This window comes from Pseudophryne corroboree, chromosome 3, assembly GCF_028390025.1.
Source record: "Pseudophryne corroboree isolate aPseCor3 chromosome 3, aPseCor3.hap2, whole genome shotgun sequence".
Classification (NCBI taxonomy): domain Eukaryota; kingdom Metazoa; phylum Chordata; class Amphibia; order Anura; family Myobatrachidae; genus Pseudophryne; species Pseudophryne corroboree.
Window position 1 is genome coordinate 160,203,129 of NC_086446.1, and position 23,267 is coordinate 160,226,395.

General features: G+C 48.8%; 1 protein-coding gene across 3 annotated transcripts in view; it reads left to right on the top strand.

The window, feature by feature from the left end:
• The window catches only part of AIP (aryl hydrocarbon receptor interacting protein), a 141,157-nt gene that overhangs the window by 70,303 nt on the left and 47,587 nt on the right, over positions 1 to 23,267 (top strand). For 2 of the 3 annotated variants that reach the window (XM_063958525.1, XM_063958524.1), the window contains exon 3: positions 4,972 to 5,160. The exons of the other annotated variant lie outside the window; for it this stretch is intronic. In XM_063958525.1, coding sequence (XP_063814595.1) covers positions 4,972 to 5,160 — 189 coding nt within the window. The remainder of the gene's footprint in view (positions 1 to 4,971; positions 5,161 to 23,267) is intronic. 3 annotated transcript variants of the gene reach the window in all.

Consider the following 23,267-nt stretch of genomic DNA (forward strand, 5'->3'; position numbering starts at 1 on the left):
TCTGACACACGCCTAGCTGAGGCCAAGGCCAACAGCATGACTACCTTCCACGTGAGATACTTCAACTCCACGGTCTGAAGTGGCTCAAACCAATGTGATTTTAGGAAATCCAACACTACGTTGAGATCCCAAGGTGCCACTGGAGGCACAAAAGGGTACTGAATATGCAGCACTCCCTTAACAAACGTCTGAACTTCAGGCAGTGAAGCCAGTTCTTCTTGAAAGAAAATAGACAGGGCCGAAATCTGGACTTAAATGGATCCCAATTTTAGGCCCATAGTCACTCCTGACTGTAGGAAGTGCAGAAATCGACCCAGCTGAATTTCTTCTGTTGGGGCCTTCCTGGCCTCACACCAAGCAACATATTTTCGCCATATACGGTGATAATGTTGTGCTGTCACGTCTTTCCTAGCCTTTATCAGCGTAGGAATCGCATCATCTGGAATGCCCTTTTCCGTTAGGATCCGGCGTTCAACCGCCATGCCGTCAAACGCAGCTGCGGTAAGTCTTGGAACAGACAGGGCCCCTGCTGTAACAGGTCCTGTCTGAGAGGCAGAGGCCATGGTTCCTCTGAGATAATTTCTTGTAGTTCTGGGTACCAAGTTCTTCTTGGCCAATCCGGAACGATGAGTATAGTTCTTACTCCTCTCTTTCTTACTATCCACAGTACCTTGGGTATGAGAGGAAGAGGAGGGAACACATAAACCGACTGGTACACCCACGGTGCCACTAGTGCGTCCACAGCTATCGCCTGAGGGTCTCTTGACCTGGCGCAATAATTTTTTAGCTTTTTGTTGAGGCAGGACGCCATCATGTCCACCTGTGGCCGTTCCCAACGGTTTACAATCTGCGTGAAGACTTCTGGATGAAGTCCCCACTCTCCCGGGTGGAGGTCGTGCCTGCTGAGGAAGTCTGCTTCCCAGTTGTCCACTCCCGGAATGAACACCGCTGACAGTGCTAGCACGTGATTCTCCGCCCATCGGAGAATCCTTGTGGCTTCTGCCATCGCCATCCTGCTTCTTGTGCCGCCCTGTCGGTTTACACGGGCGACCGCCGTGATGTTGTCTGACTGAATCAGCACCGGTTGGTCTTGAAGCAGGGGTTTTGCCTGACTTAGGGCATTATAAATGGCCCCTAGTTCCAGAATATTTATGTGTAGGGAAGTCTCCTGACTCGACCACTGTCCTTGGAAGTTTCTTCCCTGAGTGACTGACTGCCCCCCAACCTCGGAGGCTTGCATCCGTGGTCACCAGGACCCAGTCCTGAATGCCGAATCTGCGGCCCTCGAGAAGATGAGCACTCTGCAGCCACCACAGCAGAGACACCCTGGCCCTCGGGGACAGGGTGATCAGCCGATGCATCTGAAGATGCGATCCGGACCACTTGTCTAACAGATCCCACTGAAAGATCCTTGCATGGAACCAGCCGAAGGGAATTGCTTCGTAAGAAGCTACCATCTTTCCCAGGACTCGCGTGCAGTGATGCACCGACACCTGTTTTGGTTTCAGGAGGTCTCTGACTAGAGATGACAACTCCTTGGCCTTCTCCTCTGGGAGAAACACCTTCTTCTGTTCTGTGTCCAGAATCATGCCCAAAAACAGCAGACGCGTCATAGGAATCAGCTGCGACTTTGGGATATTCAGCATCCAGCCGTGCTGTTGTAGCACTTCCCGAGATAGCGCTACTCCGACTAACAACTGCTCCTTGGACCTTGCCTTTATAAGGAGATCGTCCAAGTACGGGATAATTATAACTCCCTTCTTTCGAAGGAGTATCATCATTTCGGCCATTACCTTGGTAAATACCCTCGGTGCCGTGGACAAACCAAACGGCAACGTCTGGAATTGGTAATGGCAGTCATGTACCACAATCCTGAGGTACTCCTGGTGAGGTGGGTAAATGGGGACATGTAGGTAAGCATCCTTGATGTCCAGTGACACCATAAAATCCCCCTCTTCCAGGCTTGCAATAACCGCCCTGAGCGATTCCATTTTGAACTTGAACTTCCTTATATAAGTGTTCAAGGATTTCAAATTTAGAATGGGTCTCACCGAACCGTCTGGTTTCGGTACCACAAACATTGTGGAATAGTAACCCCGTCCCTGTTGGAGGGGAACTTTGATTATCACCTGCTGAAGGTACAGCTTGTGAATTGCCGCCAGTACTACCTCCCTTTCCTTGGGAGTAGCTGGCAAGGCTGATTTGAGGTAACAGCGAGGGGGAGACGCCTCGAACTCCAGCTTGTATCCCTGAGATACCACTTGTAGAACCCAGAGATCCACCTGTGAGCGAACCCACTAGTCGCTGAAGTTCAGGAGACGGGCCCCCACCGCACCTGGCTCCACCTGTGGAGCCCCAGCGTCATGCGGTGGACTTAGTGGAAGCAGGGGAGGATTTTTGTTCCTGGGAACTGGCTGTCTGGTGCAGCTTTTTCCCTCTACCCCTGCCTCTGGGCAGAAAGGACGCGCCTCTGACCCGCTTGCCTTTCTGAGGCCGAAAGGACTGTACTTGATAATACGGTGCTTTCTTAGGCTGTGAGGGAACCTGAGGTAAAAAAGTCGACTTCCCAGCTGTTGCTGTGGATACGAGGTCCGAGAGACCGTCCCCAAACAATTCCTCACCTTTATAAGGCAATACTTCCATGTGCCTTTTTAAAATCCGCATCACCTGTCCACTGCCGAGTCCATAATACTCTCCTGGCAGAAATGGACATTGCATTAATTCTAGATGCCAGCCGGCAAATGTCCCTCTGTGCATCCCTCATATATAAGACTACGTCTTTAATATGCTCTATGGTTAGCAAAATAGTATCCCTGTCAAGGGAATAAATGTTATCTGACAGGGTATCAGACCATGCTGCTGCAGCACTACACATCCATGCTGAAGCAATAGCAGGTCTCAGTATAGTACCTGAGTGTGTATACACAGACTTCAGGATAGCCTCCTGCTTTCTATCTGCAGGCTCCTTTAAGGCGGCCGTATCCGGAGACAGCAGTGCCACCTTTTTTGATAAGCGTGTGAGCGCCTTGTCCACCCTAGGGGATGTTTCCCAATGCAACCTGTCCGTTGGCGGGAAAGGGTACACCATTAGTAACCTCTTAGAAATCACTAATTTCTTATCTGGGGAACACCACGCTTCTTCACACAGTTCATTTAACTCATCAGATGGGGGAAAAGTCACTGGCTGCTTTTTCTCCCCAAACATAATACCCTTTTTAGTGGTAACCGGGTTAATGTCAAATGTGCAACACATTTTTCATTGCCGTAATCATGCATCGGATGGCCCTTGTGGATTGTACATTTGTCTCATCCTCGTCTACACTGGAGTCAGACTCCGTGTCGACATCTGTGTCTGCCATCTGAGGTAGCGGGCGTTTTTGAGCCCCTGATGGCCTCTGAGACGCCTGGGCAGGCGCGGGCTGAGATGCCGGCTGTTCCAAAGCTGTTACGTCATCGAACCTTTTATGCAAGGAGTTGACACTGTCGGTTAATACCTTCCACATATCCATCCACTCTGGTGTCGGCCCCGCAGGGGGCGACATCACACTTATCGGCTCCTGCTCCGCCTCCACGTAAGCGTCCTCATCAAACATGTCGACACAGCCGTACCGACACACCGCACACACACACAGGGAATGCTCTGACTGAGGACAGGACCCCACAAAGTCCTTTGGGGAGACAGAGAGAGAGTATGCCAGCACACACCAGAGCGCTATATAACAGAGGGATTTACACTAACACAAAGTGAATTTTCCCCCAATAGCTGCTTATATCACCTTTTGCGCCTAAATTTATGTGCCCCCCCTCTCTTTTTTTACCCTTCTCGTAGTGTATACTGCAGGGGAGAGCCTGGGGAGCGTCCTTCCAGTGGAGCTGTGAAGAGAAAATGGCGCTGGCTGTGCTGAGGAAGATAGCCCCGCCCCTTCAGCGGCGGGCTTCTCCCGCTTTTTTTTATATTTATGGCGGGGGATTAGGCACATATACAGTTTATAACTGTATTATGTGCATTTTGCCAAAAAGGTATACATATTGCAGCCCAGCCCCCCCCCCCCTCCCCCCCCCCCCCCCCCCCCCAGCGCCCTGCACCCACCAGTGACCAGAGCGTGTGGTGTGCTGTGGGAGCAATGGCGCACAGCTGCAGTGCTGTGCGCTACCTTATTGAAGACCGGAGTCTTCAGCCGCCGATTTTCTCCTGGTTCTTCCGTCTTCTGGCTCTGCAAGGGGGACGGCGGCGCGGCTCCGGGAACGGACGATCGAGGTCGGGCCCTGTGTTCGATCCCTCTGGAGCTAATGGTGTCCAGTAGCCTTAGAAGCACAAGCTAGCTGCAAGCAGGTAGGTTTGCTTCTCTCCCCTCAGTCCCTCGTAGCAGTGAGTCTGTTGCCAGTAGATCTCACTGAAAATAAAAAAACCTAACAAATACTTTCTTTTCTAGTAAGCTCAGGAGAGCCCACTAGGTGCATCCAGTTCTGGCCGGGCACATATTCTAACTGAGGTCTGGAGGAGGGGCATAGAGGGAGGAGCCAGTGCACACCAGATATAGTACCTAATCTTTCTTTTAAGAGTGCCCAGTCTCCTGCGGATCCCGTCTATTCCCCATGGTCCTTACGGAGTACCCAGCATCCAGTAGGACGTCAGAGAAATAAAAGGAACATTACAGTAAGCAGATCTGGATATGTCTGCTCTGCCCTGTGTTTATTTCCCCCCTTTTAAATGACGTTTCCTTTAGTGCTGCTCGATGGTGTATTGACAATTTAATATGCAGAGAAATCCTAGTAATTTTCTTTGTGAAAATAAGACGGGCTTTATCAGATTGCTCACATTTTGTATCATTTGCCAGACCTTGATGAATGGTCCATTACCTCAAATGTTGTGAGAAACCTAATGAGCATCAAGTAGATTAGCAAGGTTTCCTGTAGACTGCATTTAGGGCACTGAATTCTCACCTATGGAAATGCCAATTGCCTTTTCAGCATGTCATCGAATACCCACAAGTGTCTCGCAGTTTGCGGCAGATTGCTGCAGGACAGGACCCCCGTGAAGGTCAAAGGCATTGCTGCGGAGGAATTGCACAGCTTCATGACCATTCCCTCGGGTTTCCGGACCTAGATTCTATGCAGAAAGACCCTCAACCTCTGATATTTGTCATCACTCTCGTAAAGGTATTTCTCTTGTGAATTCAAGTAAGCTTTACTGGCCTTATTAAAATATTGCTTCTCAAACTCGGTCCTCCAGATACCAAACAGTTCATGTTTTCCAGGTCTCCTAACAGAATTGCAAGTGAAATAATGAGCTCCAGCTGTGGATCTTTTAATGTATCAGTGAGTAATGAATACACCTGTGCACCTGCTAGGTGTTCTGGAAAACGTGAGCGGAGGACTGAGAATCATTGCTCTACAAGCAACAAAGCATGAAGCAGAAGGTTTTTAAGCTTTACTTATCAACACGCCTTTTCCTGTGTTAATATTGTATTGCTCCTCCAAAGAAAAACAGTCAGGATCCTTGCTGTCAGAATACTGACGCCAGGATCCTGACACTAGTCTGAATTCAGAAAGGGGGCAACATCCCGGTGTCGAGATCTCGAACGTGGAGGTGCCACACCGCTGCAGAGGTAAGCCGCACGGGGGTTAGGTTTAGGCTGTGTTCTGGTGGGGGGGGGGGGGGGGGGGGGTTAGGGTTAGCCCCCCCCCCCCTCGGAGGGTTAGGCTATGGGGCAGGAGGGTTAGGTTTAGGCAGCGAGGATGGGGGGTTAGGTTTATGCACCTTCGGGGAGAGGTTAGGTACAAAGGTGGGAGGTTAGGGTTAGGTTGAGTGTAGGGGGGTGGGGAAAGGATAGAACACCCTTAACTCACCCGTCTGTATGTTAAACTTCGGGATCCCAGCGTCTGTATTTCGCACACTGGGATCTCGTACTGATGTAAAATGTTGCTCAGTGTGTTGACTGTCCAACATGTCTTTTTGTCTCCTTTTATGTGCAGTGTCTTACATACACCAGAAAAATAAGACGGGTTACATTTGTTTGTTGTGCCTATAGTTTCTTCTGCATTAAGTTCAGGGAACCTGGAGAAGCAACCACTGACCTGCTCGGGTTATAGCCTTGCCTCTGATGAATCACATGACATTAACGTTGACATCAGATTATTTATTGTATGTCAATACTTCAACATATATAAAACAGGAGTGACAGACTATTTCATATCTTCTCCACAGTGGCATGAGGGTGAATAACTACATAATAAAATAAAAAAAAGTATATATTTCTCTATCGTCCTAAGTGGATGCTGGGGTTCCTGAAAGGACCATGGGGAACAGCGGCTCCGCAGGAGACAGGGCACAAAAGTAAAGCTTTTACAGGTCAGGTGGTGTGCACTGGCTCCTCCCCCTATGACCCTCCTCCAGACTCCAGTTAGATTTTTGTGCCCGGCCGAGAAGGGTGCAATTCTAGGTGGCTCTCATAAAGAGCTGCTTAGAGAGTTTAGCTTAGGTTTTTTTATTTTACAGTGATTCCTGCTGGCAACAGGATCACTGCAACGAGGGACAGAGGGGAGAAGAAGTGAACTCACCTGCGTGCAGGATGGATTGGCTTCTTGGCTACTGGACATGAAGCTCCAGAGGGACGATCACAGGTACAGCCTGGATGGTCACCGGAGCCACGCCGCCGGCCCCCTCACAGATGCTGAAGCAAGAAGAGGTCCAGAATCGGCGGCTGAAGACTCCTGCAGTCTTCTTAAGGTAGCGCACAGCACTGCAGCTGTGCGCCATTTTCCTCTCAGCACACTTCACACGGCAGTCACTGAGGGTGCAGGGCGCTGGGAGGGGGGCGCCCTGGGAGGCAAATGAAAACCTTTAAAAAGGCTAAAAATACCTCACATATAGCCCCAGAGGCTATATGGAGATATTTACCCCTGCCTAAATGTACTAAATAGCGGGAGACGAGCCCGCCGGAAAAGGGGCGGGGCCTATCTCCTCAGCACACGGCGCCATTTTCTGTCACAGCTCCGCTGGTCAGGAAGGCTCCCAGGTCTCTCCCCTGCACTGCACTACAGAAACAGGGTATAACAGAGAGGGGGGGCAAAATAAATGGCAATATATCAATATAAAAGCAGCTATAAGGGAGCACTTAATCATAAGGCTATCCCTGTCATATATAGCGTTTTTTGGTGTGTGCTGGCAGACTCTCCCTCTGTCTCCCCAAAGGGCTAGTGGGTCCTGTCTTCGTATAGAGCATTCCCTGTGTGTCTGCTGTGTGTCGGTACGTGTGTGTCGACATGTATGAGGACGTTATTGGTGTGGAGGCGGAGCAATTGCCAAATATGAGGATGTCACCTCCTAGGGGGTCGACACCAGAATGGATGCCTTTATTTGTGGAATTACGGGATAGCGTCAACTCGCTTAAGCAGTCGTTTGCCGACATGAGGCGGCCGGACACTCAATTAGTGCCTGTCCAGGCGCCTCAAACACCGTCAGGGGCTGTAAAACGCCCCTTGCCTCAGTCGGTCGACACAGACCCAGACACAGGCACTGATTCCGGTGGTGAAGGTGACGAATCAACCGTATTTTCCAGTAGGGCCACACGTTATATGATTTTGGCAATAAAGGAGATGTTACATTTAGCTGATACTACAGGTACCACTAAACAGGGTATTATGTGGGGTGTGAAAAAACTACCAGTAGTTTTTACCGAATCAGAAGAATTAAATGACGTGTGTGATGAAGCGTGGGGTGCCCCGATAAAAAACTGCTAATTTCAAAGAAGTTATTGGCTTTATACCCTTTCCCGCCAGAGGTTAGGGAGCGCTGGGAAACACCTCCTAGGGTGGACAAAGCGCTAACACGCTTATCAAAACAAGTGGCGTTACCCTCTCCTGAGACGGCCGCACTTAAAGATCCATCAGATAGGAGGATGGAAAATATCCAAAAAGGTATATACACACATGCAGGTGTTATACTACGACCAGCTATTGCGACTGCCTGGATGTGCAGTGCTGGGGTAGTTTGGTCAGAGTCCCTGATCGAAAATATTGATACCCTGGACGGGGACAATATTTTACTGTCGTTAGAACAAATAAAGGATGCATTTCTTTATATGCGTGATGCACAGAGAGATATCTGCACACTGGCATCACGGGTAAGTGCTATGTCCATTTCGGCCAGAAGAGCTTTATGGACACGACAGTGGACAGGCGATGCGTAGAGGAGTTATTTGGGGTCGGTCTATCGGATTTGGTGGCCACGGCTACGGCCGGGAAATCCACTTTTCTACCTCAAGTCACTCCCCAACAGAAAAAGGCACCGACTTTTCAACCGCAGCCTTTTCGTTCCTTTAAAAATAAGAGAGCAAAGGGCTATTCATATCTGCCACGAGGCAGAGGACGAGGGAAGAGACAGCAACAGGCAGCTCCTTCCCAGGAACAGAAGCCCTCCCCGGCTTCTACAAAAGCCTCAGCATGACGCTGGGGCTTCGCAAGCGGACTTGGGGGCGGTAGGCGGTCGTCTCAAAAATTACAGCGCGCAGTGGGCTCACTCGCAGGTAAATCCCTGGATCCTGCAGATAATATCTCAGGGGTACAGGTTGAAATTAGAGACAGAGCCACCTCGCCGTTTCCTGAAGTCGGCTTTACCAACGTCCCCCTCAGAAAGGGAGACGGTTTTGGAAGCCATTCACAAGCTGTATTCTCAGCAGGTGATAGTCAAGGTACCTCTTCTACAACAAGGGAAGGGGTATTATTCCACTCTTTTTGTGGTACCGAAGCCGGATGGCTCGGTAAGGCCTATTCTAAATCTGAAGTCCTTGAACCTGTACATAAAGAAGTTCAAGTTCAAGATGGAGTCACTCAGAGCAGTGATAGCGAACCTGGAAGAAGGGGACTTTATGGTATCCTTGGACATCAAGGATGCGTATCTCCACGTTCCAATTACCCCTCACACCAGGGGTACCTCAGGTTCGTTGTACAAAACTGTCACTATCAGTTTCAGACGCTGCCGTTTGGTTTGTCCACGGCACCTCGGGTCTTTACAAAGGTAATGGCCGAGATAATATTTCTTCTTCGAAGAAAAGGCGTATTAATTATCCCATACTTGGACGATCTCCTAATAAGGACAAGGTCCAGAGAACAGCTAGAGATGGGTTTAGCACTATCTCAAGAGGTGCTAAAGCAGCACGGATGGATTCTGAATATTCCAAAATCCAAATTAATGCCGACAACTCGTCTGCTGTTCCTGGGGATGATTCTGGACACAGTTCAGAAAAAGGTTTTTCTTCCCGAAGAAAAAGCCAAGGAGTTATCTGACCTGGTCAGGAACCTCCTAAAACCAGGAAAGGTGTCTGTACATCAATGCACAAGAGTCCTGGGAAAAAATGGTAGCTTCTTACGAAGCAATCCCTTTCGGCAGATTCCATGCAAAGGGATCTGTTGGACAAATGGTCAGGGTCGCATCTTCAGATGCACCTGCGGATAACCCTGTCGCCGAGGACAAGGGTATCCCTTCTGTGGTGGTTGCAGGAGGCTCATCTATTGGAGGGCCGCAGATTCGGCATGCAGGATTGGATCCTGGTGACCACGGATGCCAGCCTGAGAGGCTGGGGAGCAGTCACACAGGGAAGAAATTTCCAGGGAGTGTGGTCGAGCCTGAAAAAGTCTCTTCACATAAGCATTCTGGAACTAAGAGCAATCTACAATGCTCTAAGCCAGGCGGAACCTCTGCTTCAAGGAAGACCGGTGTTGATCCAGTCGGACAACATCACGGCAGTCGCCCATGTAAACAGACAGGGCGGCACAAGAAACAGAATGGCAGAAGCTGCCAGGATCCTTCGCTGGGCGGAGAATCACGTGATAGCACTGTCAGCAGTATTCATCCCGGGCGTGGACAACTGGGAAGCAGACTTCCTCAGCAGACACGACCTTCACCCGGGAGAGTGGGTACTTCATCCAGAAGTTTTCCACATGCTATTAAACCGTTGGGTAAAACCAATGGTGGACATGATGGCGTCTTGCCTCAACAAGACACTGGACAGTTATTGCGCCAGGTCAAGAGATCCGCAGGCAATAGCTGTGGACGCGTTGGTAACACTTTGGGTGTACCAGTCCGTATATGTGTTTCCTCCTCTGCCTCTCATACCAAAGGTATTGAGGATTATACGGCAAAGAGGAGTAAGACTAGTGGCTCCGGATTGGCCAAGAAGGACTTGGTACCCGGAACTTCAAGAGATGGTCACGGACGATCCGTGGCCTCTACTTCTGAGAAGGGACCTGCTTCAGCAGGGTCCTTGTCTTTTTCAAGACTTACCGCGGCTGCGTTTGACGGCATGGCGTTTGAATGCCAGATCCTAAAAGGAAAAGGCATTCCAGAAGAAGGCATTCCTACCTTGATAAAGGCAAGGAAGGAAGTCACCGCGAAGCATTATCGCCGTATTTGGCGAAAATATGTTGCGTGGTGCGAGCAGCGGAGTGCTCCGATGGAGGAATTTCAACTGGGTCGTTTTCCTACATTTCCTGCAATCAGGATTGTCTATGGGTCTCAAATTGGGATCTATTAAGGTTCAAATTTCGGCCCTATCAATATTCTTCCAAAAAGAATTGGCCTCAGTCCCTGAGGTCCAGATTTTTATCAAAGGAGTACTGCATATACAGCCTCCTGTGGTGCCTAAGGTGGCACCGTGGGATCTAAATGTAGTTTTAGATTTCCTCAAATCCAATTGGTTTGAACCACTAAAGAATGTGGATTTGAAATATCTCACATGGAAAGTGACTATGTTACTGGCCCTGGCTTCGGCCGGGAGAGTATCTGAACTGGCGGCTTTGTTTTATAAAAGCCCTTATTTAATTTTCCATTCGACATAGGGCAGAGCTGCGGACGCGTCCGCATTTTCTCCCTAAGGTGGTATCAGCGTTTCACCTGAACCAGCCTATTGTAGTGCCTGCGGCTACAGACGACTTGAAGGACTCCAAGTTGTTGGACGTTGTCAGAGCCTTAAAAATATACATTTAAAGGACGGCTGGAGTCAGAAAATCTGACTCGCTGTTTATACTGTATGCACCCAACAAGTTGGGTGCACCTGCTTCTAAGCAGTCGATTGCTCGTTGGATTTGTAACAAAATTCAACTTGTACATTCTGTGGCAGGCCTGCCACAGCCTAAATCTGTTAAGGCCCATTCCGCAAGGAAGGTGGGCTCATCTTGGGCGGCTGCCCGAGGGGTCTCGGCATTACAACTCTGCCGAGCAGCTACGTGGTCAGGGGAGAACACGTTTGTAAATTTTTACAAATTTGATACCCTGGCAAAGGAGGACCTGGAGTTCTCTCATTCGGTGCTGCAGAGTCATCCGCACTCTCCCGCCCGTTTGGGAGCTTTGGTATAATCCCCATGGTCCTTTCAGGAACCCCAGCATCCACTTAGGACGATAGAGAAAATAAGAATTTACTTACCGATAATTCTATTTCTCGGAGTCCGTAGTGGATGCTGGGCGCCCATCCCAAGTGCGGATTATCTGCAATACTTGTACATAGTTATTGTTAACTAATTCGGGTTATTGTTTAGGAAGCCATCTTTCAGAGGCTCCTCTGTTATCATACTGTTAACCTGGTTTAGATCACAAGTTGTACGGTGTGATTGGTGTGGCTGGTATGAGTCTTACCCGGGATTCAAAATCCTCCCTTATTGTGTACGCTCGTCCGGGCACAGTACCTAACTGGAGTCTGGAGGAGGGTCATAGGGGGAGGAGCCAGTGCACACCACCTGACCTGTAAAAGCTTTACTTTTGTGCCCTGTCTCCTGCGGAGCCGCTGTTCCCCATGGTCCTTTCAGGAACCCCAGCATCCACTACGGACTCCGAGAAATAGAATTATCGGTAAGTAAATTCTTATTTTTTATAGGAATCCCCTCTGTAAAGAGGGTAGTGGTTCTAGATCCTGCCTTGTAAGGGAAACAAACCTGTAGCCTTTTCTTTAATACATTGTCCTACTGTATAATCTTTAATAAGTAAATGTATAAAATATCTACGGTACACTCACATTTTGACTAATACACAGCTAATCACTCCAGTTAGGCAGAAGTCCGCTTGTGATCGTCAGTATAACTCAGATGTAATTCATAAGGTCTTGTTAGCACTGAGACAAAACTTGCAGTGCATTTCAATTCCTTTTCATTAAGGTGGAAAGAGTGACAGAATTCTGTGGTTTGCTGCTTCACCATTATGATAGTGCAGGTAATGAGAAGCAAAGTTGCGTATCACGTCCTAGAGGATGCTGGGATCCATTTTAGTACCATGGGGTATAGACTGTTCCGCAGGAGCCTTCGGCACTTTAAGACTTTTCAACAGTGTGAACTGGCTCCTCCCTCTATACCCCTCCTCCAGACCTCAGTTTAGAAAATGTGCCCAGGAGACTGGATGCACACTAGTGGAGCTCTACAGAGCTTTGCTGGAAAAAGACTTTCTTAGGTTTTTTTATTTTACAGGGAAGCTGCTGGCAACAGCTTCCCTGCTTCGTGGGACTTAGGGGGGAAAGTAGGAACCAACTTCTCAGTTAATGGTACTGCTTCCACTGAAGGGTACTGAACACGGCCCAAGCCTGGCCAGCGTTCACTCCCACAGCACTGCCGCCACCCCCTAACTGAGCCAGAAGTCAGAAGGCTGGTGAGTATATTATCGGAGTCCTGCAGAGAGGGGATCCTCCGGTCATCGTTGGCGGCATACAGGTACACGCGCAGCGCGCGCCATGTCTCTCGGCACAAGTGTGCAGAGCGCGCGGGGGAGGGGGGTGCGCGCGCTCTGAGGGCATGTTTTGAAACCTTACTCTCACTGGCAAAAAGGGTACATACATGTACAGCCGCTGATGTGCCATCCCCAGCCAGTATAAATATTAAATTTCTGAGGCTGAAGGGCGGGGCTTCTCCTCAGACTTGCCAGAACACTCACTGGGTGCCATTTTCTCCTGCAGAAACTCCAGTGTGAAGCTCCTGAACGCTGTTTCTCTTCACGACAACGCTAACAGAAGTACAGGGTGTTATAGAAGGGGCAGAGAGTGTTCATTATAATTAGGTCTGTGGGCCTATTATTGATAAATGCGCTGTAAGTGGGTAATATTTCCACAATTCACAATAAGGCGCAGTGTGTGGACTGGCAGATCACTCTGTATCTCTCTGACAGACTTTAGTGTGGGTCTGTCCCCAATAGCTCCCCTGTGTGATAGGGGTGTGTGTGTGTGTGTGTGTGTGTGTGTGTGTGTGTGTGTGTACTATTTGTAACATGTCAGACACTGAGGGGAATTCTTCCCAGGAAGAACCCATTTTAGATGCACAAGAGGGTAATATGGTGGCCCTTCCCTCTCAGAAGGAGCCGGAGTGGGTAAGAATGTTGCAAAAGAATATGTCAATGCTTGCAAAGAAATTCTCTGAGTCTGAACAACAGACTAAATATTGGAGGCAGTCTGTGGAGGATGCACTGTTTACTGATCCCTCCATATCATCCACTCGGGTCCCATCCAGTTCCCAGAAAGGTCTCTGGCCCAGATAATGCAAGGGGACACAGACACAGATTCCGACTCTGACGTCGACACTGGGGATTTGAGAGGGGTAGACCCCAAATTAGCCAAAAGCATACAATGTATGATTGTTGCTATAAAGGAAGTGTTGGAGTTTCCTGAAACAACACTGGTCCCAGAGGAAAAGGATTATATTAAATTAAATAAAAAGCAGGTTGTGACTTTTCCTCCTTCAAAGGATTTGAATGCGTTCTTTGAAGAATCCTGGGCTAACCCAGAGAAGAAATTTAACCTACCCAGAAGGATACGTGTAGCGTACACTTTCCCTGAGGAAGACAGGCAAAAATGGGAGACACCCCCAATGATAGACACCTCAGTTTCTCGGCTGTCTAAGAAAATTGTTTTGCCTGCCCCTGGTTCAGCCTCATTAAAAGATCCAGCTGACCGTAAATTAGAAACAACCCTAAAATCCATATATACGGCTAACGGACCGGTGCTCAGGCCCACCATTGCTTGTGCGTGGGTAGGTAATGCTGTGGAAAAATGGTCTGACAACTTGCTTGTTAACAAAGACACAGTTAACAGGGATGAAATAGTCCTAACTTTCGGCCATATCAAAGATGCTGCAGGTTACTTAGTTGAACCTATGAAGGATATTGGGTTGCCGAGTTCAAGATCCTCCGCTATGGCGATTTCAGTCTGCAGGGCGCTGTGGATCTGCCAATGGAATGCTGATGCGGAATCAAAAAAGAATATTGAGGCGCTTCCTTACAATGGAGAGGCCCTCACAGGCAAGTCAGCATTTCTGCCTTCCGCAGCTGCTCCACCTAGGAAAGGATTTCATTCTCATACAATGCAATCCTTTCGGCCCAACAAGTCCAAAAAGGCAAAGGGTACCCCCTTCTTCGCAGGAAGAGGTAAAAAAAATCTACAACACCATCAGGCTCGCAGGAGCAGAAGTCAACAGCTACTTCTGCTAAAACCTCAGCATGATGCTGGGGCTCCTCTGCGGGAGTAAGATCGGGTGGGGGCACGTCTACTGTCTTTAAGCCAGGCCTGGGTTCACTCAGATCTGGATCCTTGGGTAATGCAGATAGTATCCCAAGGGTACAAATTGGAATTTCAGGACCTTCCCCATGCCGATTTTTCAGATCAGCCTTACCAGCTTCTTTTCAGGACAGAGCAAAAGTGCTGAACGCAATACAGAAATTATGTCAAGACAACGTAATTTCCTTAGTTCCTGTGTCACAACAGGAAAAAGGATTTTATTCAAGCCTGTTTGTAGTGCCGAAACCAGATGGCTCGGTCAGACCGATTTTAAACCTAAAGACTCTGAACCTTTATTTGAAAAGGTTCAAATTCAAGATGGAATCCCTGAGAGCGGTGATCTCCAGTTTGGAGGAATAGGAATTTCTGGTATCGATGGACATCAAAGATGCTTATTTACATGTTCCCATCTACCCGCCGCATCAGGCATACCTGAGGTTTGCGGTGCAGGACTGCCACTACCAGTTCCAAACATTGCCTTTCGGGCTCTCCACGGCTCCAAGAATATTCACCAAGGTGATGGTGGAGATAATGGTTCTTCTTCGCAAGAAAGGAGTCTAAGTCATCCCATACTTGGACGATCTCATAAAAGCGAGATCCAGGGAGAAACTAGTGCAGAACATTGCACTTTCCCTGACGGTGCTTCAACAGCACGGTTGGATCGTAAACCTTCCAAAAATAGGATTTTAATACCTACTGGTAAATCCTTTTCTCTTAGTCTGTAGAGGATGCTGGGGATGCTTCAAGAACCATGGGGTATAGACGGGATCCGCAGAAACATGGGCACACTATAAGACTTTGAATGGGTGTGAACTGGCTCCTCCCTCTATGCCCCTCCTCCAGACTCCAGTTATAGGAACTGTGCCCAGGGAGACGGACATTTTGAGGAAAAGGATTTATTTAATTAATTTAACTAAGGTGAGATACATACCAGCTCACACCACTAACATGGCATTCAACAACGCATGCAACGGCATGACCAACAACAGTCACAGATTGACTGAACTCAACGCAACATGAACGTAACTATAACCAAACTGCAGATACAGCCCGCACTGGGACGGGCGCCCAGCATCCTCTACGGACTAAGAGAAAAGGATTTACCGGTAGGTATTAAAATCCTATTTTCTCATACGTCCTAGAGGATGCTGGGGATGCTTCAAGAACCATGGGGTTTATACCAAAGCTCTAGAACGGGCGGGAGAGTGCGGATGACTCTGCAGCACCGATTGACCAAACAAGAGGTCCTCCTCAGCCAGGGTATCAAACTTGTAAAACCTCCTCCTGCCGTAGAATGAGCCTGCTGAATCGTATTACAAATCCAGCGCGCAATAGTCTGCTTAGAAGCAGGAGCCCCAATCTTGTTGGGAGCCCACAGGACAAACAGAGCCTCTGTTTTCCTAATCTGCGCCGTTCTGGCGACATAGATCTTCAAAGCTCTGACCACATCGAGAGACTTTGACTCCGCCAAGGCGTCAGTAGCCACTGGCACCACAATTGGCTGGTTCACATGAAATGACGAAACTACTTTCAGCAGAAATTGCTGACGAGTTCTCATCTCCGCTCCATCAGCATGGAAAATCAAATAGGGGCTTTTGTGAGACAAAGCCGCCAACTCAGACACTCTCCTTGCAGATGCCAAGGCCAACAACATGACCACTTTCCAAGTAAGGAATTTTAACTCAACCTTGCGCAAAGGTTCAAACCAATGTGATTGCATGAATTGCAACACCACATTAAGGTCTCATGGTGCCACTGGGGGCACAAAGGGAGGTTGGATGTGCAGCACGCCTTTTACGAAGGTCTGAACTTCTGAAAGGGAGGCCAATTCTTGTTCAAAAAAGATCGACAAGGACGAAATCTGTACTTTAATAGAGCCTAACTTTAGGCCCGCATCCACACCTGCTTGTAGGAAATGGAGCAAACGCCTCAGGTGAAATTCTTCCGTAAGAGCCTTCTTGGATTCACACCAAGACACATTTCCTCCAAATACGGTGGTAATGCTTTGCCGTTACTTCTTTTCGGGCTAGGATTTGGCGCTCAACCGCCATGCCGTCAAACGCAGCCACGGTAAGTCCTGATACACGCACTGCCCCTGTTGTAACAGGTCCTACCGAAGAGGAGGAGGCCAGGGATCTTCTATGAGCAACTCCTGAAGATCTGGATACCAGGCCCTTTTTGGCCAGTCTGGAACAACGAGGATCGCCTGAACCCTTGTTCTTGGTGATAATTTTTATCACCTCTGGAATGAGTGGAAGTGGAGGGAACACATAGACCGACTGAAACACCCACGGTGTCACTAGGGCGTCCACCGCTATCGCCTGAGGGTCCCTTGACCTGGAACAATATCTCTGAAGTTTCTTGTTGAGGCGGGACGCCATCATGTCTACTTGAGGAACTCCCCAACGACTTGTCATGTCTGAAAAGACCTCTTGATGAAGACCCCACTCTCCTGGATGTAGATCGTGTCTGCTGAGGAAGTCTGCTTCCCAGTTGTCCACTCCTGGAATGAAGACCGCTGCCAGAGCGCTGGCATGTTTTTCCGCCCAGCGAAGAATCTTTGTGGCCTCTGCCATCGCCGCTCTGCTCTTTGTTCCGCCTTGGCGGTTTATGTACGCCACTGCTGTCACGTCTGACTGAATCAAGACCGGCAGACCTCGAAGATGTTCTGCTTGCAGTATGCCGTTGTGGATGGCTCTTAATTCCAGAATGTTTGTGTAGACAAGCTTCCTGGCTTGACCACTTTACCTGAAAGTTTCTTCCCTGTGTGACTTCTCCCCAGCCTCGGAGGCTTGCATCCGTGGTCACCAGAATCCAATCCTGAATCTCAAACCTGCGTCCCTCCAGAAGGTGAGAACTGTGCAGCCACCACAGAAGGAAATTCTGGTCCTGGGAGATAGAATTATTCTCCGGTGCATGTCCAGGTGAGACCACTGGTCCAGCAGGTTCCACTGAAACACCCTGGCATGGAACCTGCCATACGGAATGGCCTCGTAGGCCGCCACCATCTTCCCCAGCAACCGAGTGCAGTGAAGAACTGATACCTTTGCCGGTTTCAGAACCTGTTTTACCATGTTCTGTATTTCCAGAGCTTTTTCCACTGGAAGAAAAACTCTCTGCAATTCTGTATCCAGAATCATACGCAGGAACGACAGCCGTGTCGTTGGATCCAACTGTGATTTTGGCAAATTTAGGAGCCAACCGTGCTGTTGCAAAATAGTCAGTGAAAGAGCAACATTCTTCAACAATAGCTCCTTGGACCTCGCCTTTATGAGGAGATTGTCCAAGTACGGGAAAATTGTGATTCCCTGCTTTCGCAGGAGAACCATCATTTCCGCCATTACTTTGGTCTGTCCACGGCTCCGAGGATTTTCACCAAACGGCAACGTCTGAAATTGGTAATGACAATCCTGCAAAGCAAATCTCGGGTAAGCCTGATGTGGAGGATATATGGGGACATGTAAGCAGGCATCTTTTATGTCGACCGACACCATAAAATCCCCCTCCTCCAGACTGGAGATCACTGCTCATAGAGACTCCATCTTGAACTTGAAACTTTTCAGAAAGAAATTGAGGGATTTTAGGTTTAGAATCTGTCTGACTGAGGCATCCGGCTTCGGGACCTCGAACAGGCTCGAATAAAAACCTTCCCCCTGTTGAGACGGGGGTACCGTGACAATCACTTGATTTTGACACAACTTTAGTATCGCAGCACTTACTATCTCCCTTTATGGAAGAGAAGCTGGCAAGGCCGATTTGAAAAATCGGTGAGGAGGCACGTCCTGAAACTCTAACTTGTACCCTTGACTACTATGTCTACTATCCAAGGATCCAGGTCCGAGCGCACCCAGACCTGACTGAAGAGTTTGAGATGTGCCCCCACTGGAGCTGATTCCTGCAGAGGAGCCCCAGCGTCATGCGGTGGATTTGGTAGAAGCCGGGGAGGGCTTCTGCTCCTGGGAACTTGCCACAGCCTGTGACCTTTTTCCCCTTCCTCTCCCCGTCACAGCAAGAAAGGAGGACCCACGTCCTTTTTTTGAATTTGTTGGGCCGAAAGGACTGCATCTGATAGTGAGGAGATTTCTTCTGCTGTGCAGGAACATAAGGTAAAAAAGATGACTTACCCGCGGTAGCCGTAGACACCAGGTCAGTGAGGCCGTCACCAAACAAGACCTTACCGTTAAACGGTAGAGACTCCATTGCCTTCTTAGTCAGCATTAGCATTCCATTGATGAATCCACAATGCTCTCCTTGCTGAAACTGCCATGGCATTGGCCCTTGATCCCAAAAGGCCAATATCCCTTACAGCTTCCTTTAAATATGCTGCAGCGTCCTTGATGTGACCCAAAGTCAAAATCACACTATCCCTGTCTAGGGTATCTACCTCAGAGGACAAGTTATCTGCCCACTTTTCAATAGCGCTACTCACCCAAGCCGAAGCAACGGCAGGCATGAGTAGCAACCCTGTAGTGACATAAATGGATTTCAGGGTATTTTCCTGCTTACGATCCGCAGAATCCTTTAGGGCTGCCGTGTCTGAGGACAGAAGCGCTACCTTTTTGGATAGACGCGATAAAGCTTTGTCTACCGTGGGGATTGACTCCCACCTTTTCCCTGTCCCCAGAGGGGAACGGATATGCCATTGGAATTCTTTTGGGAATATGAATCTTTTTGTCAGGATTTTCCCAAGCTTTTTCAAAAAGTGCGTTCAGTTCATGAGAGGGAGGAAATGTTACCTCAGGTTTTTTTCCTTTAAACATACAGACCCTAGTATCAGGAACAGCAGGGTCCTCAGTGATATGTAAGACGTCTTTTATCACCACAATCATGTACTGAATACTCTAAGCCAGTTTTGGATGTAATCTGGCATCACTATAGTCGACACTGGAATCAGAGTCTGTGTCGGTATCTGTATCTGCTATCTGGGTAAAAGCACGGTTCTGTGACCCCGAAGGGGTCTGGGCCTGTGACAAAGCATCTTCCATGGATTTCCTCCATGTCTGGTTGTTAGACTCTGATTTATCAAATCACTTGGCCAACTTAGTCACATTTGCGTTTAAAACACTTAACATATTGACCCAATCATCCGTCGGCAGTGCTGACACTGTCACTCTCACAGAACTGTCTGTCCCCACACCAACCTCCTCCTGGGAAGAGCATTCAGCCTCAGACATGTCGACACACACACGTACCGACAGCCACAACCACACTGGGGCTATAGGAGACAGACCCACAATAAAGCCTGCCACAGAGACACAGAGAGAGTTCTGCCAGCTCACACCCAGCGCCTATCCCGGTACTGAAGTCAGTAACAAGACTGCCCAGACCTGCTAGCGCTTTTTATAGATATAATAAATCACCAATCACTAGTGCTGCCCCCCCTTCTGCACCCTGTTACTTTCACAGCAGTGTGAAGGTCAGGGCCAGCGTCTCTGCAGCGTTCTGTGAAGAGAATAATGGCGCTGGTCAGAGCTATGCGGCTAAGCCCCGCCCACAATATGGCGTGCTTCAGTCCCGCTCAAATTCTTTATACTGGCGGGGGTCCCTTTACAAGCGCCTGGGCACTGTTATAATCTATGCCAGTGCAGTTTGAGGTCCCCCATGCTGCCCAGGGCTCCCCCCTGCACCCTCCACCCTGCAGTGCCGTGATCAGTGTGGGAGCATGGCGCGCAGCGTGCCCGCTGCGCGGTACCTCAAACGCCGTCTTCTGCCGTCACTGAAGTCTTCAGATCTTCTCATACTCACCCGGCTTCAATCTTCTGGCTCTGTGAGGGGGGGTGATGGCACGGTTCCGGGAACAAGCAGCTAGGCGTACCAAGTGATCGAACCCTCTGGAGCTAATGGTGTCCAGTAGCCTAAGAAGCAGAGCCCTTGAACTCTTAAGAAGTAGGTCTGCCTCTCTCCCTCAGTCCCACAATGCAGGGAGCCTGTTGCCAGCAGGTCTTCCTGGAACTAATAAACCTAATAAAGTATTTTCCCTGAGAAACTCTGGAGATCTACACAGTGTGCATCCAGTCTCGCTGGGCACAGAATCTAACTGGAGTATGGAGGAGGGGCATAGAGGGAGGAGCCAGTTCACACCCATTCAAAGTCTTATAGTGTGCCCATGTCTCCTGCGGATCCCGTCTATACCCCATGGTTCTTAAAGCATCCCCAGCATCCTCTAGGACGTATGAGAAATCACAATTGGAACCCACAATGAGGTTATCATTTCTGGGAATGATATTGGACACGGAAGCACAGAAAGTATTCCTACCGGTGAAAAAGGATCTGGAGATCCAGAGGATGGTCAAACAAGTTTTAAAACCAGCACGCGTATCGATTCATCAGTGCATCCGCCTGCTGGGGAAGATGGTAGCGGCCTACGAGGCTCTGCAATTTGTCCGATTCCACGCCAGGGTGTTCCAATGGGACCTACTGGACAAGTGGTCCGGATCGTACCTACACATGCACCGGAGGATAATCCTGTCAACAAAAGCCAGTATTTCACTCTTGTGGTGGCTTCAAAGTTCTCACCTCCTGGAGGGACGCAGGTTCGGGATTCAGACTTGGATCCTGGTGACCACAGGTGCAAGCCTCCGAGGTTGGGGAGCAGTCACGCAAGGGGAAAGCTTCCAAGGACGATGGTCAAATCAATTAGTACTCCTTCACATAAACATTCTGGAATTGGGAGCTGTGTACAACAGCCTTCATCAAGCGGCACACCTTCTTCAAGGTTGTCCCATACAGATCCAGTCAGACAATGTAACGGCAGTAGCTAACATAAACCGCCAGGGCAGAACAAAAAGCAGAGCAGCAATGGCAGAGGTGACAAAGATACTCCTCTGGGCAGAAAGACATGCGATAAGCTCTGTCGGCAATTTTCATTCCGGGAGTGGACAACTGGGAAACAGACTTCCTCAGCAGACACTATCTCCATCCGGGAGAATGGGGCCTCCACCCAGAAGTCTTTGCAGAGGTAGCAGATCGTTGGGGCGTTCCTCAAGTAGATATGATGGCATCACGTCTCAACAAGAAGCTTACGAAATATTGTTCCAGGTCGAGAGACCCACAAGCAATAGCAGTGGATGCACTGGTGACCCAGTGGGTATTTCAGTCTGTGTATCTGTTCCCTCCACTTCCACTAATACCAAAAGTTCTCAAGATCATCAGAAGAGCAAGGGTTCGAGCAATTCTCATTGCTCCAGACTGGCCAAGGAGGGCTTGGTATCCAGATCTTCAGGAGTTATTACTGGAAGATCCTCAGCCTCTTCCTTTTCGCGAGGACCTGCTTCAGCAGGGGCCGTTGTTTATCAAGACTTACCGCGGCTGCGTTTGACGGCATGGCTGTTGAGCGCCAGATCCTAGCCCGTAAGGGTATTCCCAATGAAGTCATTCCCACACTTATTCTGGCCAGGAAAGGGATAACGTCCAAACATTACCATCGTATTTGGAGAAAATATGTATCTTGGTGTGACTCCAAGAAGTCTCCTGCGGTGGAGTTTAAATTAGGACGTCTTCTCCTATTTCTACAGGCGGGTGTGGATGCTGGCTTGAGGTTAGGGTCTATCAAGGTCCAAATTTTGGCCTTGTCCATTTTGTTTCAGAAACAGTTGACTTCCCTTCCTGAGGTCCAAACGTTCATGAAGGGTGTTCTGCGCATCCTACCTCCCTTTGTGCCTCCTGCGGTGCCATGGGATCTTAATGTGGTGTTGCAGTTCCTTAAATCGGACTGGTTTGAGCCTCTACAAGAGGTAGAGTTGAAGTTTTTCGCTTGGAAAATCGTCATGCTGTTGGCCTTGGCTTCAGGCAGACAAGTGTCTGAATTAGGGTCTCTGTCACACAAGAGTCCTTATTTGATTTTTCATAAAGATAGAGCTGAACTGCGGACGCGTCAGCATTTTCTTCCAAAGGTTGTGTCTTATTTCCATATCAACCAACCTGTGGTGGTGCCAGTGGCTTCTGACACCCCAGCCGTTTCAAAGTCCTTGGATGTCGTCAGAACGTTAAGGACTTATGTTGCAAGAACAGCTCGGATAAGGAAAACAGAATCTTTGTTTGTCCTCTATGACCCCAACAAGATTGGGGGTCCTGCTTCTATGCAGACTATTGCGCGCTGGATCAGAGGTACCATTTAGCACGCTTATTCAACGGCAGGATTGTCGTTACCGAGTTCGGTAAAGGCCCATTCTACAAGGAAAGTGGGTTCTTCCTGGGCGGTTGCCCAGGGTGTCTCGGCGTTGCAAATTTGACGAGCAGCTACTTGGTCAGGGGCAAACACGTTTGCTAAGTTTTACAGGTTTGACACCTTGGCTGCTGACGACCTTTAGTTTGGTCAGTCAGTTCTACAGGTACATTAGCACTTTCCCGCCCGTACTGGGAGCTTTGGTGCATCCCTATGGTACTAAAATGGACCCCAGCATCCTCTAGGACGTAAGAAAAATAGGATTTTAATTACCTACCGGTAAATCCTTTTCTCGTAGTCCGTAGAGGATGCTGGGCGCCCGCCCAGTGCTCATTTTTCCTGCAGAATTACGTTTTATCTTTATACACAGGTTCTCATGTGTTAAGATGTTCACAGCAGTTGCGTTATGCATGCACGTTAGCATGGGTTAAGTTGAAAGCCATGTTAGGCGGCATGTTTTGTATGGTGTGACCTGTTGTGAATCTCGCCACTAGTTTTTTTTTTTTTTTTTAATTCAATAATTTTTATTTGAATTTTCAAGTTTTCATTAACAATTCACACAAAAACAAACATAATAC